Source organism: Sus scrofa, chromosome 14, assembly GCF_054392235.1.
Source record: "Sus scrofa isolate SSC_HxYL_T2T_F1_AM1 chromosome 14, Sscrofa_HxYL_maternal_Yorkshire_Landrace_v2.0, whole genome shotgun sequence".
Lineage (NCBI taxonomy): Eukaryota > Metazoa > Chordata > Mammalia > Artiodactyla > Suidae > Sus > Sus scrofa.
Genome location: NC_139396.1, coordinates 136,956,826 through 136,974,999, shown reverse-complemented (window position 1 = coordinate 136,974,999; position 18,174 = coordinate 136,956,826). Strand labels below are relative to the sequence as shown.

The following is an 18,174-nucleotide window of genomic DNA, read 5'->3' as shown; positions in this document are numbered from 1 at the left end:
TATAATTCACATACCAACAATTCACTCATTCATAGTGTAAAATTATTTTTTTGCAACCATCACATTATATTTTCATGCATTTCATCACCCCCAAAAGGAACCCTGTACCCATTAAACATATACTCCCCATTTATCTCCAACACATCAGCCATAGGCAATCACTACTCTATTTTCTATCTCTATGGATTTACCTATTCTGGACCTTTCATGTAAACAATGCCATACAACATGTGATCCTTTATGACTGGCTCCTTTCACTTAGCGCAATGTTTTCAAAGTTCGTCCATGTTGCAGCATGTATTAGTACTTTATTTCTTTTTGTGGCTAAATAATATCCCACTGAATGGATATACAATATTCTTTATTCATCCATTATCACTTGATGGATATTGGAGTTCTTATTCACTGTTATAAATTATGCTGCTATGAACATTCATGTAACGGGTGTTGTGTGGGACATGTGTTTTCATTTCTCTTGAGTATATATATATACACCTAGGAGTGGAATTCCTGGATTATATGATAACTCTTGGTCTTTTGAGAACTGTCAGATTGATTCTAAAAGCTGCTGCACCATTTGACTTTCCATTAAGCAATGTATAAGCAGTTTCTCCACATCCTCACCAATCCTTGTACACTTGTGTAGTATCCCAGTAGATGTGAAGTGGGTGAAGTGATATCTCACTGTGGTTTTGATTTGCCTTTCCCTGATAGCTAATGATGGTGGCTATTTGCACATCTTCTTTAGAGAAATGTCTGTTTGGCTCCTTGCTCTTTTTTTTTTTTTTTTTTTTTTGTTAGGCAAGAAATAGATTTATTAAGGTAAGACGCTTATGAGAGATACAAGCGAGCAGGCAAGGAGGCTCTCTCCCTTGCTTTTTTTTTTTTTTTTTCCTTTTCTAGGGCCGCACTCACAGCACATGGAGGCTCCCAGGATAGGGGTCCAACTGGAGCTGTAGCCGCCAGCCTACACCACAGCCACAGCAACTTGGGATCCAAGCCATGTCTGCGACCCACGCCACAGCTCACAGCAATGCCAGATCCTTAATCCACTGAGCAAGGCCAAGGATCGAACCTGAAACATCATGGTTCCTAGTCGGATTTGTTAACCACTGATCCCTTGCTCATTTTTAATTGGGTTGTCGTTTCGTTATGGAGCTATAATAATTCTTTACATATTTTAGATATAAGTTCTTTTCAAATATATGACTTGCCAAATTTTTCTCCATTATATAGGCTGTCTTTTTACTTTCTTGATAGTGCCCTTTGAAGCTAAAAGCTTTAAATTTTGATGATGTCTAATTTATCTTTTTTGTTTATGCTTTTGGTATCATATTTAAGAAACAATTACTTAATCCAAAGCCTTGAAGATTTACACCTATGTTTTCTTTTAATAGTGTTATATTTTTATTTATTTATTTATTTATTTGGCCATTTCTTGGGCCACTCCCACAGCATATGGAGGTTCCCAGGCTAGGGGTCTAATCGGAGCTGTAGCTGCCGACTTACGCCAGAGCCACAGCAACTTGGGATCCAAGCCAAGTCTGCAACCTACACCACAGCTCATGGCAACGCTGGATGCTTAACCCACTGAGCAAGGCCAGGGATCGAACACGCATCCTCCTGGATCCTAGTTGGGTTCATTAACCGCTGAGCCATGAAGGGAACTCCTGAAAGACTATTCTTTCCCCTTTGAATGTCTTAGCACCTTTGTCAATAAAACCAATTGACTATAAATGTGAGGGTTTATTTCTGGCCTCTCAATTCTTTTTTTTTTTAATTATTCAATGAATTTATCACATTATTTTTATTATTCAATGAATTTATCACATCTGTAGTTGTATAATGATCATCACAATCCAGTTTCACAGGATTTCCATCCCACAACCCAAGCACATCCCACTACCCCCCAAACTGTCTCCTCTGGAGACCAAAAGTTTTTCAATGTCTGTGAGTCAGCATCTGTTCCGCAAAGAAGTTAAGTCTGTACTCTTTTCAGATTCCACATGTCAGTGAAAGCATTTGATGTTGGTATCTCATTGTATGGCTGACTTCACTTGGCATGATAATTTCTAGGTCCATCCATGTTGCTAAAAATGCTGGTATTTCATTCCTTTTAATGGCTGAGTAATATTCCATTGTGTATATGTACCACATCTTCTTGATCCACTCCTCTGTCGATGGACATTTAGGTTGTTTCCATGGCCTCTCAATTATATTTCCTTTGATCTGTATCTCTACCATTATGCTAATACTATACTTTTGTAGCTTTGTAGTAAGTTTTGAAATTGGGACACATGTATCCTCCAAATTTGCTCTTCTCTTTCAAGATTGTTTTGGCTACCCTAAGTCACAGAAAGAAAGAAAGGAAGGAAGAAAGGAAGGGAGGGAAGGAAGGCAAAAAGGAAGGAGGGAAGGAAGGAAGAAAGAGAGAAAGGAGTCCCTTTCAGCCAGAATTTCCCTCTGCCAGTAATTCGCCAAAGTGACTACCACAGAGGGAAAGAGGAGAGGGACCCGCTCTATGTTCTCTAGGCCTTTTAGAAAACATGGAGTTGTTGCTTTGGCCACATCCATGTGAATCTACAAGAAAGGTGATATTGTAGACATCAAAGGAATGAGCACTCTTCAAAAAGGAATGCCCCACACATGTTCCTGTGGCAAAACTGAAAGAGTCTATGTTAGCCAGCCTGCTGTTGGCATTGTTGTAAATAAACAAGGGCAAGATTCTTGCAAAGAGAATTAATGTATGTATTGAACATAGTAAGCACTCTAAGAGCCAAGATAGCTTTCTGAAACATGTGAAGAAAAATGATCAGAAAAAGAAGGAAGCTGGGAGTTCCCATTGTGGCTCAGCAGGTTAAAAACCCAACTAGCATCCATGAGGATAGAGGTTCAATCCGTGGCCTTGATCAGTGGGTTAAGGATTTGGTGTTGCTGTGAGCTGTGGTGTAGGCCACAGACATGACTTGAATCCCGAGTTGCTGTGACTGTGGTGTAGGCCAGAAGCTGCAGCTCCAATTTGGCCCCTAGCCTAGAAACTTCCATATACCACAAGTGCAGCCCTTAAAAGCAAAAAAAAAAAAAAAAAAAAAAAAAAAGGAAAGCAATCAATCCCAGACAGTATTTATATAGAATATTGATAATTTGAAATTAAGTAAAGCTTTTTGAAATGAATTGATACCATAAAGTCCTTTGGTTTTTAATTTGCTTTTAAAAATTAAAGTCTCTGGGAGTTCCTTTTGTGGCTCAATGGGTTAAGAACCCAACTAGCATCCATGAAGATGCAGGTTGGATCCCCAGCCTCTCTCAAAGTGTTGCCTAAAGCTTCGGTGTAGATCACAGATACAGCTGGGATCTGGCCTTGCTGTGGCTGTGGTATAGGCCTGCGGCTCTGGCTCGAATTTGACCCCTAGCCTGGAAACTTCCATACACCACAGGCGCATCCCTAAAAAGACCAAAAAAAAAAAAATTAAAGCTTTGGGGAGTCCCCCCTGGTCTAGCGGTTAGGATTCTACACTTTTTTTTTTTTTTTTTTTTGCTTTTTTTTAAGGCCGTACCTGTGGCATTATGGAAGTTCCCAGGCTAGGGATCTAATTGAGGCTACATCTGCCGGCCTATACCACAGCCACAGCAACTGGAGATCTGAGCTGCATCTGCAACCTACACCACAGCTCACGGAAATGCGGGATCCTTAACCCACTGAGTGGGGCCAGGAATCAAACCCCAGTCCTCATGGATACTAGTTGGGTTTGCTATCACTGAGCCACAATGGAAACTCCAGGATTCCGCACTTTCACCACTGTGGCCCAAGTTTGATCTCTGGTCTGGGAACTAAGATCTCAAATCAACCCATTGCAAATTGCAGCCAAAGAATTTTTTTTTTAATTTGGTGAATTATTTATTTACAAATAAAAGAGTACAAGAAAATCACTCCATCCCAAGGAGCATTTATGAGTTTCTTTTTTTTAATGTATTTATTTATTTATTTACTTATTTATTTTGCTTTTGAGGGCTGCACCCGCAGCATACAGAGGTTCCCAGGCTAGGGGTCTAGTCTGAGCTACAGCTGCCAGCCTACACCACAGCCACAGCAACATCAGATTCCAGCCATGTCTGCAAGCTACACCACAGCTCAGAGCATTGCTGGATCCTTAACCCACTGAGCGAGGCCAGGGATCGAACCCACAACCTCATGGTTCCTAGTCCAATTTGTTTCCACTGAGCCACATCAGGAACTCCCATTTATGAATTTCTGGATTCCTGATCCAGTCCCACCATGTTGGTAATGGATCTGCTTTAAAAATTTGGCGCCCAGAAGGAGGAGCCACTCAGGAGTGGACCTGAAGAAGCTGCTGGCAGCAAGAGCAGCAGCTCCAGGAAGAAGTAAGAATTCCAAAGGCTATACCATGCAGATAAGAATGGGCCTTTCCCTGGTGGGGCATCACCCACAAAGATATTTTCCAATCCGTTTCCTATAATCCAATAAAAACAAAAACAAATTCACAAGGAGAAAAAACTGGTTCCTAGAAATCCACTATTTTTCATAGTAAACCAGCCTCTGTTGTCACCTAAAGGAGATGGTGAATTATTGTGTGAACCTATATAACAATTTTTAGATATGCCTTTCTCTTTGAAATATCAAAGCAAGCACCCCCCCCCAGAAAAAATACTAGTACTGATATTTCATCTTTTCTACAGCCCCTTTCTCATTCTAATCAAGATATATGGGGTACAATTATTGATTGTGCTCAATCCAGTTTTGCTGTTTTACCTTTATACCATTCTAACAAGTTGGGATCCAGGATGAGAGTGAAGTTCTGGCTCAATCTAGGGCCTGACTCAGTTCTAGTGCCTTGTCAAATGTAAAGATCCCACAGAAATGCTCAAAATACAACTTGGATGTGATAACACACATGGATCACAATTGAGACACAAGAAATTCTCATTTTACAGAAGAGATACCTTCTGGAAGGCCTGTATATTATAAACATCACATAATTAAGCCATTTTCCACGTTTATCATTCAGAGTTCTACCAGAGAAACATAATCAGTTGGAGATATATATATTTATATATTTATATATGTTTGGATATATATATATTTAGATATATTTGGAGATTATATTTTTGGTTTTGTTCACTATTGTTTGTTTAGGGCTGCACCTGCAGCATATGGAAGCTCCCAGCCTATGGGTCCTACTCCACAGCCACAGCAAAGCCAGATCTGAGCTGCATCTGCAACCTACAACACAGCTCATCGCAATGCCAGATCCTTAACCCACTGAGCAGGGCCAGGGATTGAACCCGCATCCTCCTGGATACTAGTTGGGTTCATTACCGCTAAGCCACAGCAGAACTCACCTGGATGTATCTACTTATGAACAGATTTATTACAAGGAATTGCCTTACATGATTGTTAGGTCTTGCTAAGCAGGTCTTAGCAATTTGTGGGGCAAGTGAACAGTATGGAAACTCCCATGCAGGAGCTGATGCTGCAGTCCATAGGAAGAATGTCTTCCTCAGAGGAATCTCAGCTTTGCTTTTAAGGCTTCTCAACTGATTGGATGAATTTTATTTAAATTATAAAAGATAGTATCTTTCACTTAAAGTCAACTGATGGAGTTCCCATTGTGGCTCAGTGGAAACAAATCCAACTGGGAACCATGAGGTTGCAGGTTCAATCCCTGGTCTCGCTCAGTGGGTTAAGGATCCTGCATTGCCATGAGCTGTGGTGTAGGTGGCAAACACGGCTTGGATCTGGTGTGGCTGTGGCTGTGGCGTAGGCCAGCAGCTGTAGCTATGATTAGACCCTAAGCCTGGGACTCTCCATATACTGTGGGTGTGGCTCTAAAAAGCAAATAAATAAATACATAAATAAAATAAAGTCAACTGATGATAATATTAATCGAACGTACAAAAATACCTTCACGGAAACACCTATGTGTTTGATTGAAAAACTATACTATATCCTAGTCAAGTTGACACATAAAACTAGCCATCACACCATAGGACTGACAAATCCTGGAGCTATTTCAGTTTACTGCTCCCAAATTAACATTAATTTTACTCAGTGACAACACATTCTCTCACAAATGTGATTTCCTCCCAGCATTATCTCATTGAGGAGCATTTGATTCCTCCCTGAATCTGGCTTCCAAACATTACCCGACATTAGTTGGCACTATCTTACCAATAATAAAGAACACCAACTCCAAATCTCTCTTCTAATAAAACTGGGGGTTTGGGGTGCATGGATAGGGCTCATTTCCTGCCACAGTAGATCCTCAACAAATGTTTGTTGAATTAAATATAATTGACTTTCCTTTATGTAATAGGGAATAATAGACTGTCTTTGGTGATTAAGTTTTCATCCTGTAGCAAGATAAAAATACAAGATTTGATTCCTCCAAATAAGTAAACGTATATATTTAACTTCCTAATGGAAATAACCTTGCATGGAAGAAACGCATAATTGGTACTCAAATCGAAATCATTATTATTCATAATGCAACATTGTTATAGGATCTGTTTCAGTGCTCTGAACATCAGGTGATACAAAGAGAATATTGTTGTCTGAGAGGTAGCAATTTTGTGAAGGGAGCGTCAGCCTTTCAAAGGAAAAAATGGGTGAGATTCCTCTGAGGCCTGCAAGCCCCGCCCCATATACCTGAGTGGCTCCGCCTACGCCGCGGACTTAGGTGAGGAGCAACGAACCACAGTTCCCAGCGGGCTCCGCAGGCCTCCCGCGCCTGCGTACTGGCGGCTCAGGCAGGCGGGCGGAACTCCCGCGCTATCCAGCCACCTGGTCTCGCCTCGCCTGGTCTCTGCCCTCGGCATGGAGGGGGTCCCGGCGGTAACGACAGGCAACGCCGGCGCTACCAAGGCCGAGGGAGCCGCAGCCATGCCGCCGCCGCCCCCCGTCTCCCCGCCTGCCCTCACCCCCGCGCCCTCAGCGGGTGAGGAGGGCCCGCCGCCTTTGCCCGAGGCGGGGGCTCCCGGCTGCTCCGGCTCCCGGCCCCCTGAGCTGGAGCCCGAGCGCAGCCTGGGCCGTTTGAGGAGCCGCTTCGAGGACGAGGACGAGGAGTTGGAAGAGGATGAAGACCTGGATGAGGAAGAAGAGGAGGAGGAGGAGGAAGAGATGAGCCACTTCTCGCTGAGGTTGGAGGGGGGCCGGCCGGACTCCGAGGACGAGGAGGAGGTATCGCTAGCCCCTGTCCGACCATGCGAGGCCTCCTCAGTCAGGGCCCGGCGGGGTCTCCCGCTCGCTGCTGCAGCCTTTGGCACCTGTGTCGACCCGCCCTCCCTGCGCTGCCTGCCTAGGCTTGTGGTGCGGACTGGTCTTCCGTGCCAGCCCGATTCGCTGCCGACTCATTTTGTGAGGTTCCTGCAGTCGCTTAGGCTCTCTGGGTCCGACTTACTCATTATTGAAACTACTGCCAGGGGCGAAGGCGCCAAGGGTTCCGTCCTCCTGCCTTCTTGGAGTGTGCAGTGGGACGGGCGGGGGAACAGTCCATTTCTACAGGGTCTTGAAAGGATGGTAAACCCTTCCCCACCTAATCAATCTCTGACTGGGAAGACTTTTTAAAATGGGACAGCGCATACTTAATCAAGTTAGGCAATGCACCTAGGTAGTGAGAATTAATATATTAAACACTAGTATCTGGAAGTTTGTCCACTTCGCAGTAATTCATAAAGTAGGATGCCATTTATCTGGCAATATACAATATATCCAAAGAGTGAAAGCTTTTTGAAACATCGGTTTATGTTGTGTTATTATTGTAACTTTGAGAGTATTCTGAAGAGTTGTAGGTACTGTAACAAGTTTCCATGTTGCAAAGTAAGCTACACTTTATTGGTATTAGTTTGAGAAGGCAAGGACTTGTATTTTAAAACCATTTCCATTGCATTTGCAGCGCCTGATTAACCTTTCTGAGCTGACCCCATACATCTTGTGTTCCATTTGCAAAGGTTACTTAATAGATGCAACTACCATTACAGAATGTCTTCATACATGTAAGCATTTCCAAATAATATAGCTTTTGAATGTCTTGAAAGCATTTCCAAATAATATAGTTTTTGAAATGTCTTGAAAGCATTCTAACTTAAACATGTCCTTTTTCAACAGTTTGTAAAAGCTGCATTGTAAGACACTTTTACTATAGCAACAGATGTCCAAAATGCAACATAGTGGTCCATCAGACACAACCTCTTTACAACATAAGGTAAGAATATATGAGTAAAATTTATATTTTAGGTATACTTTTTCTGAAATTTGAAGTTGTGTAGTTGGTAATAAATTCTTGGCCTATCCCAAAGTGATGAGAGAAAGAAATATATATTCTTTAAAGAAATAGAGCACTTACTGTGTTCCAGGCACTGTGATATCTGCTGGGAACTTAAATGAACAAACAAACAAAAGGACAGACCTCTTTTCTTGAGGATTTTAATTCCATCACTCAAGTTAATGAGGCTAGTTTAAGCTTGTCATTTTTCTGTGTATTGGGATTTCTATTTTTATAACTAATACCTAAAATAATTGACCTCTTTAGAAAAGCCTGTCATAGGTCATGTGGCTTATTCATTAAATTTTCAGTTCATGCTCAGTTTCCTAAGGGAAGAAAAATACTAAAAGTGGACTACTTTCATTTGTTTAGCAAATGCTATTACCTTTTTTACTACCTTCATAGAAAGAATTTCAAAATACAGTCTCTGTTCTCAAGCTCACATTCTTATCAAGGGAATAAGACCACTACACATAGAACAATTTAGTAAACTGTTCAAAAGCCTATAATTACTTGTAATTATGATTACATATAATTATTTGAGGTTCTCTCAGATGAGAACCACGAGTGCTTCCTAAAAATAATTCACCTCTGAGAAAGGATATAGCCTAAGAGAAAAGAGTTGCGTAAAAAGAACATCATTCATTCTGTACCAAATGCATTTTTCTGAATTCTGAGGTATTCTCCATCCTTTCCTTTCATTAGGTTGGACCGACAGTTACAAGACATAGTGTACAAATTAGTGATCAATCTAGAGGAAAGTAAGTTTATTTTATTACATAGTTGTGAATCCCAGACTCTCTGCTGACTCTACTAGTTACATTTTAAGTGTAATTTAGTCTGTGTTTTATCATTTTTTAGGAGAAAAAAAGCAAATGCATGATTTCTATAAAGAAAGAGGTCTAGAAGTACCTAAACCTGGTAAGTTTGGGTGTATGCCATAATGTATTTATGGATTAAAGAATACTAATTTAATAAAATTTACCCCTTTTGAGGTTCTTTTTGGTGATAGTTGGTTATTTTATGATCAAAGAGAGAAAGATTTTGAGGGTAATGATTTACTGTAATCCAAATTAATTATTTATAAGGATTAAAGAATACAGGCTCTAGAACTAGATTGAGTGTGATTCTGGCTGTGCCACTTTATTAGGTGTATGACCTTGGCAAATTACTTCAATGTCTCAATTTCCTCTTCTATAAAGTAGGGATAATGATAGCACTTTATAAACTTGTTGTAAGGGTGTAATGAGTAATACAAAGCACTTAAAACAGTGCCTGGAACATAGTAACCTCAAATGTTAGTTTTTATGATAGTGATATCACAACATGGAAATTAGATTTGGGTTCAAATTCTCATTCTTCCACTTACTGTGTGGGTAACTTTAGGCAGATTGCCTAATCTCACTTAACTCTAATCTCATTTATTTTACAGTTTAAAAAAAAGTAGCAGTAGTACCTATGTGTTATTATATTGTTATGATTTATAATAAGGGTTACATGAGATGGTGCATGGAAAGTGCTGAGCATGAGTCCTGAACCTTGGCACGTAGTAGTGCTTGTTAGGGGTTATTCACAATTACCGTTGCTTTTATGCTGAGCTCTCTCTCTCTGTGGCCTTGATAAACCAGCCACACATTGCAGAGTGGTCACCCGGCTTGTCTCTAATTTCACTGGCTCTGATGGATGAGGGAGATAGAGTGCTTTATGACTTTTTAAATAGTCAGCATAGTTAAATCTGTGTAATTTTTCAAGGATCTCAATTTATGAAATTTTTATTCTAATTCAACCTTTTTGTTTGGCTACCAAATAGCTGTTCCACAGCCAGTCCCTTTGAGCAAAGGAAGATCTAAGAAAGTCTTAGAATCAGTGTTTCGTATTCCACCTGAACTTGACATGTCTTTATTACTAGAGTTCATTGGGTGAGTAAAACCTCCATCTCTAAATTTAATTTAATTTAATTTAATATATTTATTTATTTATTTATTTTGGTCTTTTTGCCATTTCTAGGGCCACTCCTGCGGCACATGGAGGTTCTCAGGCTAGGGGTCTAATCGCAGCTATAGCTGCCAGCCTACACCACAACTCACAGCAACGCCAGATCCTTAAGCCACTGAACGAGGCTAGGGATTGAACCCGCAACCTCATGGTTCCTAGTCAGATTTGTTAACCACTGAGCCACGATGGGAACTCCATCATCTCTAAATTTTAAAATAAAGAATTTTTAAAGTCCCTGCAGTTACGAAATCATCCTTAACTAAGGTCACATCGAGTTTTTCTGATATCCTTTAAAAAATAATTCTTTTTTTTTCTTTTTTGTCTTTTTAGCACCGCACCCCAGAACTATGGAAGTTCCCAGGCTAGGGGTCAAATTGGAGCTTCAGCTGCCAGCCTATGACACAGCCACAGCAGTTCGGTATCCGAATGGAGTCTGCAGCCTGTGTCACAGCTCATGACAATGCTGGATCCTTAACCCACTGAGCCACAACAGAACTTCTAACAATAATTCTGAAATATTTAAGACTTAGAAAAAGGTCTAAAGGGTAGTATAGAAACCACTTATAGGAGTTCCCATTGTGGTTCAATAGGAAACGAACCCAACTAGTATCCATGAGGATGCAGGTTCTATCCCTGGCCTCACTCAGTGGGGTGGCTGTGGCTGTGGTGTAGGCCAGCAGCTGTAGGTCTGATTAGACCCCTAGCCTGGGAATTTCAATGTGCCACAGGTGCAGCCCTAAAAAAAGCCACTTGTATCTCCATCATCTGGCTTTCGAAGTAAACTGTGCTAATGCGTATGGCAGAAGACTCTTGGCTACCTCCTCTTGTTCATTCCATCTTCCTTTAGAGGGTAAAAACTACTCTCCTAAAAGTAGTGATTGTTATTTCCATATATTTTTAATGTGTTTACCAATTATGTATCCATTCCTAAACAATATGTAGAATTGCTTTTGCCCACTTAAAAACTTACACAGTTATCATACATAATTTTTCCAACTTGCTTTTTTTTTCCCTCATGGCTGAAAAAGTTCCTGGACCAGGTCTTGAATCCACACCACAGCTGTGGCCTATGCTGCTACTACAGCAACTCTGGATCCTTTAACCCACTGCACCAGGCAGTGGCCCAAGCCACTGAAGTCAGGTTCTTAACCCACTGCACTGCAGAGGGAACTCCAAATTTGCTTTTTCCATTTTCTAGCTACCCCACAGCATAGGAGGTGGAGTTCCTGGGCCAGGGCTCAGATCCAAGCTGCAGCAATGCCAGATTCTTTAACTCACTGTGCCAGTTTGGGAATCAAACCTCCATCATAGCACTCCAGAGACACCACCAATCCCACTGCACCACAGTGGGAACTCCCCAACTTGCTTTTTTCATTCAGTATTGTGTATTTCATGTTGAAATGTGTAACTTTAGTTTACTCATTTTCAGCATTGTCTAGTATTCCTTTAAAATAAATATACCAAGATTTCCCCCTATGGCGCAATGGGATCGTTGGCTTCTCTGCAGCTCTGGGTTGCAGGTTTGACCCCTGGCTTGGATCTGATCCCTGGCCAGGGAACTCCGTATGCTGTCAGCCTGCAAAAAAAAGTAAAAAAAAAAAAAAAAAAAAAAAAAATATATATATATATATATATATATATATATACACCATAATTTATCTTTTCTTGTACTGTGGAACACTTAGGTTGTTTCTAGGTCTTTTGCTATTATAAACAATGTTGCTTAAGTGTTTTTATACATATTTTATGTATATGTGAGACAGATCTCTAAGAGTGTAGATTCGCTGAGTCTTTGTATGCTTGTCTTCAGCTTTGCTTGGTTTTGCCAAATTGATTTTTTCCAAAGCAGTTGTACATAGCCTTAATTCACATAAATTGCTTCTTTCGAATAGTAGCATATGGTGTACTCCATTATACCACCACATTGTTAAGCAAACTGTCTGTCATCTCAAAGTTGGCCTGTATCAAACTGTAGTTTTAAAAAATAAATATGTAGTTTTCATATTAAACTAAAATGTCTTTCTTGGAAATCTAGATCTTCCTTTTTTTTTCAAGATCTTCCATTTTTATGTCACTGATGACTATTTGACTTCCCATTCACTTCCTCCTTATAACTTTAGGTTCCCTGTATCATTTATTTTGTATCTAGCTTTTATTGTGTTGTATTTATCTCTTTGTTTATTAATCCTGTATTCTCAATGATATTAAGGATAAGGACCTCTGAGAGGCGATAAACCTTTCTTACACCTTCACAGAGCCCACATAGTAGTGGTTGATGATAACGAAATAAAGATCTCTTTGGAAGAATGAGAAGAAATTATGTAATACCAAACTTTAAACCAGCGATTTCTGTTATTAAAGAATGTGTTCTGGAGTCCCTGTAATGGCTTAGTGGTTAATGAACCTGACTAGGAACCATGAGGTTGCTGGTTCGATCCCTGGCCTCACTCAGTGGGTTACGGATCTGGCGTTGCCATGAGCTGTGCTGTAGTTTGCAGACGTGGCTTGGATCTGGTGTTGCTGTGGCTCTGGCATAGGCCGGCGGCTACAGTTCTGATTAGACCCCTAGCCTGGGAACCTCCACATGCCTCAAGTGCAGCCCTAGAAAAGACAGAAAGACCAAAAAAAAAAAAAAAGAATGTGTTCTAACCAAAATGTCCACAAGGGAACTGGTAAAATAATATATAATAGAGTACATGAACGTGTGATAGTAATGTATGAGCTAATGTGGAATAATTGGCAGAATTCACTTTCTTAAGTGGAAAAAGCAAAATGTAGAAGAGAATATATGGCATATGACCATTTATTTATTTATTTATTACATTTCTTCAGGGCCGCACCCACAGCACATGGAGGTTCCCAGGCTAGGGGTGCAATCGGAGCTACAGCTGCTGGCCTACATCACAGTCACAGCAATGCCAGAGCCAAGCTGTGTCTGCGACCTGCACCACGGCTCACGGCAATGCCGGATTCTTAACCCACTGAGCAAGACCAGGGATCAATCCTGAAACCTCATGATTCCTAATTGGATTTGTTTCCACTGTGCCACAACGGGAACTCCGTCTATACACATTTTTTTTCCACAGACACAGACCATTCCTAAAAGTATGTATAAGAAAATGTTGATAACAGTTGCTCCTAGAAAAGGACATTGGAGTCCGAGTCTAGGATTGGAAAAAGTCTTACTTTCGATTGAGTTTGAATTTTTACCATATAACTTTATTTTTAATAAGTGTAGTTAATTAAAATTTGAAAATTGAAAGGAAGTTATATTTCCTTTTTTTCTTTTTCTTTTTTTTTTTTTTTTTTTTGCCTCTCCCATGGCACTTGGAAGTTCCTGGGCCAGGGATCAAACCTGTGCCATAGCAGTGACCCAAGCTGCTGCAGTGACAATGCTGGATTCTTAACCCACTTCACCACAAAGGGACTCCAGGAATTAATCGTTATAAAAAATTATTTTGAGGAAATTTAAACATTTCCACTAATGCACGGTAGGAACTGACAATTTTTTTATATACCTTTTTTTGAAAAATGGCATTAGTGCAAAGATGGCAAATATGTGACAAGTGTGCCACCATTATCTCTGTCTTTGCCCACAGCAGAAATCAGTACTTAATCATGGCAGGCTTTCCTAATGAGTGGGACTTGACCACAGTGCTCAAAGCAGTTATTACCACTAACCAGACTTGTTACATTATGAACACATTCCCTGCTCTGCAAAAAAAAGAGCCTTCACTTGGAATAAGATGATCTCTATTTAAGTCCTAGGTCCTTTGTTATATAGCTTTGTAAAATTCAACTCATTTCATTTTGTTTATTCCTAAGATGTTTATTAAGGTCCTGCTGTGTACCAGCACAGCCCTCTCCTAACTGCTGGAAATGTAATGTGAATAAATTAGCCATGGCCTTTGCCCTCCTGGAACTTGTAGTTTTAACTTCTCAGAGGTTTGACTTCCCTATCCGTAAAACAAGAGAATTGAACCTTATATGTTGATAATTATGATGGGCAGTCCGTCTACATCATAAGATAGTCTTTTATCTGTTTTCAAATGGTTAAGGGGAAGAAAATTTCCAATGTGGCAAGGAGTCCTTTTGAGGTCGCCAGTCATTTTTACTACATTGGAAAACCTTTTTTTTTTTAAGTGTTTTTAGGGCTGCACCCACGGCATATGGAAGTTCCTGGACTAGGGGTTGAATCAGAGCTATGTTGCCAGTCTACATCACAGCTCATGGCAACACCTGATCCTTAACCCATTGAGCAAGGCCAGGGATCCAATCCGAGTCCTCATAGGTAGTAGTCCGGTTTGTTAACCCCTAAGCCACAATGGGAACTCCACCTGTATACTTAATGTTTATATATAAACTTGTTTTATATTTATATTGGTGTTACTTATTATATACTCTAAATACATATTTATAATGTAACATTTTAATGTTTCTCTATTATGGTTTTTTGTTTTGTTTTTAGGGCTGCACCTGCGACATATGGAAGTTCCCAGGCTAGGGGTCTAATTGGAGCTACAACTGCTGGCCTGTGCTATAGCAACATGGGATCTGAGCTGTGTCTTTGATGTCCACCACAGCTTGCGGCAACACCACCTCCTTAACCCACTGGCAAGGCCAGGAGGGATTGAACATGCATCCTCATGGATACTAGTTGGGTTCATAACCTGCTGAGCCACAATAGGAACTTCCTCTCTATTTTGTTTTTGCTCTAGATGATGCCACTGTGATCTTGCCTCTTCTTCACAACCTAATAGGGAAAAAAGAACATGGGCTTTGAGATGTAACACCTGAGCTTGAAACCCAGCTTTATTACTTAGTAGTTCTATGACTATAATCAAGTTATTCAACCTCTCTGAGCTTAGTTTTCCTGGTTTGTGGAAGGGGGGTTCTAATACCTGGTTTGCGGGGCTACTCTGAGGACTGAATGAAAAACACATAATATAGGAAGACCTAATATAATGCCTAGTACATAGTGGATGCTCAAAAAAAGTTTGTTCCTTGTCTCCTCATGATATAAAAGTAACTGATTTAATCAGGCAATCTCTTTGCACTTCTAGGGAAAAGGCAAACTGAGCAAATTATGCCCAGGTGATTATACTGCAAGTAAAACCAGAAAATATAGCAACTTTCTTGTAACACTCTATCTTGTAAAAATTACTCTTGAGAAAAAAAAACCACATTAATTATGATGGGGAAAAAAAAGAAGTTTTACTTCAAGCTGGAAAATATTAGAATGCTACATGTGGGAGAAATCTAAATATTAAGAGTATACTTTTAGGATGCAAACTATTGCCTTTAGAATGGATAAGCAATAAGGTTCTGTGGTCTAGCACTGAGAACTATATCTAGTCACTTATGATGGAACATGATAATGTGAGAAAAAAGAATGTATATATGTATGTGTGACTGGGTCACCTCGCTCTACAGTAGAAAATTGACAGAACACTGTAAGTCAGCTGAAATGGAAAAAAATAAAAATCATTAAAAAAAAAAAAAAGGAGTTACCATCATGGTTCAGTGGTTAATGAACCCAACTAGGAACCATGAGGTTGTGAGTTCGATCCCCGGCCTCGCTCGGTTGGTTAAGGATCCAGCATTGCCATGAGCTATAGTGTAGGTTGCAGATTCTTGGATCCCACGTTGGTGTGGCTGTGGCACAGGCCAGTGGCTACAGCTCCAATTAGAGCCCTAGCCTAGGAACGTCCATATGTCATGGGTGCAGCCCTAAAAAAAGACAAAAAGACAAAAAAAAAGAATATACTTTTAACTCCTGGAAATAAATACACAAAGCAATATAAAATACTGGAGAAAACTGCCTTTACCTTACCACTAGGTGGCAGATATGACCGACCGTTAACTGCATTTGTTTATTTCATAAAGGATTAGGTGACTGTGTTTTAAAATTGATGTTCCTCAAATATTTATATATATTTATTTTATGTTATTTTTCTGTGTTATTACTTAAATGTATTTAAAATATTGACTAATTTTACTTTTATTTTTCAGTGCTAATGAAGGAACAGGACATATTAAGGTATTTTACTTTTATTTTTCATTTACTTCAGAGGAGGACCCTGTAGCACACAAATTTAAGATTAGCAATCATGTGGAGACTGTCTTCAATTACAGTAAAAGTGTTTTATAAATAAAACTTGTTGAAATATGAAGTATATTCAGTAATGCTCTCTTATAATAGGTTTATGAGAAAAGAGTTATTAAGTAGGGATTTGTTATTAATTCAGAACTAAGAAAAATAGGTGAGTAATTTTTTAAACTAAAACCAAATGCTGTGTTAATTTGGTGGTAAATGTTTCAAAGCATTTTTTGCATAGTTGGCATTAGGAGTTAAATATGAGCTTAAAATTTTATTTGCATGTAAATTTTTAGTTCAAATTAACCTGCCCTAACTTGTCGCTTCAATCATTTGCTGAAACATTGGAGGTAAGAATGAATTCCTTTGTAACATACTTAAATTCCGAGTTGTCTTAAAGGCTTCAGGGGGAAAAAAAAAGGAGTTTTCATCCTGGCTCAGTGGTAACGAACCCAACTAGTATCCATGAGGACACGTGTTTGATCCCTGGCCTTGCTCAGTGGGTTAAGGATCTGGCATTGCTGTGGCTGTGGTGTAGGCCAGCAGCTATAGCTCTGATTCGACCCGTAGCCTGGGAATTTCCATATGTAGCAGGTGCAGCCCTAAAAGAAAAATTATTGGAAAAAATTTACAAGATGATAGCCCCAAATCATAAATAACCCAACTGATGAGTGAATAAACAAAATATGATATATCCATACACTGGAATATTATTTGGAAATAAAAAGGAATGAAATACTGCTATGTGCTACAACATAATGAACCCTGAAAACATTTTAAGTGAAAGAAGCTGGACACAAAAGGCCACATATTGTTTGATTCTATTTTTTTAAATTTAATTTTTTATTATTATCATTATTATTATTTTTGCTTTTTAGGGATGCACCTGTGGCATATGGAGGTTTCCAGGCTAGGGGTCAAATCAGAGCTACAGGGGCTGGCCTACACCACAGCCCATGGCAATGCTGCATCCTTAACCCACTGAGCAAGGCCAAGTATTAAACTCGCAACCTCATGGTTCTTGGGCGGATTCTTTTCCGCTGCACCACAACGGGAACTCCCTAAAAAGTTTTTTTTATACCTCATCTTTGAGTTCAAATAAATACGTCTGACTAGGATGATGCCTAGTTAAACATTTCACTGTGTATGCATATGGCATGAAAATCATAAAATCTATCTTCTACATTTGATTTAAAAGTGTTAGGAGTAGAGTTCCCATTGTGGTGCAGTGGAAACGAATCCGACTAGGAACCGTGAAGTTGTGTGTTAAATGCCTGGCCTCGTCAGTGGGTTAAGGATCTGGCATTGCCGTGAGCTGTGGTGTAGTTCACAGACATGGCTCGGATCCTGCATTGCTGTGACTGTGGCATAGGCCAGCAGCTGTAGCTCTGATTTGACCCCTAGCCTGGGAACCACCATATGCCGCAGGTGTGGCCCTAAAAAGCAAAATAAATAATATAAATAAATTAAAAAGTATATAAAAAAATTTAAAATGTTGCAATTCTCACTTAAAATAAAAAGTAAAAAATAGGTATTTTTAAGAAAAGGGTTAGGAGTTCCCATTGTGACTCAATGGGTTAGGAACACCACATGGTGTCTATGAGGATGCGGGTTCCACCCTGGCCTCACTCAGTGGGTTAAGGATCCAGCATTGCTGCAAGCTGTGGCGTAGGTTGCAGATGTGGCTCAGATCCTGTGTTGCCATGGTTGTGGCATAGGCCCACAGCTGCAGCTCCGATTTGACCCCTGGGAACTACCTTATGCCCCAGGTATGGCCTTAAAAAGAAAAGAAAGACAAAA

At 40.0% G+C, this 18,174-nt stretch overlaps 1 protein-coding gene across 13 annotated transcripts in view; it reads left to right on the top strand.

The window, feature by feature from the left end:
* Window positions 1-6,779: 6,779 nt before the first annotated feature.
* The window catches only part of PCGF6 (polycomb group ring finger 6), a 1,082,924-nt gene continuing 1,071,529 nt past the window's right edge, over window positions 6,780-18,174 (top strand). For 6 of the 13 annotated variants that reach the window (XR_014826845.1, XR_014826846.1, XM_021073480.2 and 3 more), the window contains exons 1-7: window positions 6,780-7,198; window positions 7,914-8,013; window positions 8,126-8,222; window positions 8,988-9,043; window positions 9,144-9,203; window positions 10,093-10,201; window positions 16,290-16,317. Coding sequence is in view for 5 of the 13 variants with exons in the window: in XM_021073480.2 (XP_020929139.1) it covers window positions 6,836-7,198; window positions 7,914-8,013; window positions 8,126-8,222; window positions 8,988-9,043; window positions 9,144-9,203; window positions 10,093-10,201; window positions 16,290-16,317 (813 nt within the window). In the remaining 8 variants the exon portion in view is untranslated. Of the gene's footprint in view, window positions 7,199-7,913; window positions 8,014-8,125; window positions 8,223-8,987; window positions 9,044-9,121; window positions 9,204-10,092; window positions 10,202-11,305; window positions 11,433-16,289; window positions 16,815-18,174 lie in introns of those variants that run through there. The other 7 variants (XR_014826851.1, XR_014826849.1, XR_014826850.1 and 4 more) reach the window with 5 other exon arrangements.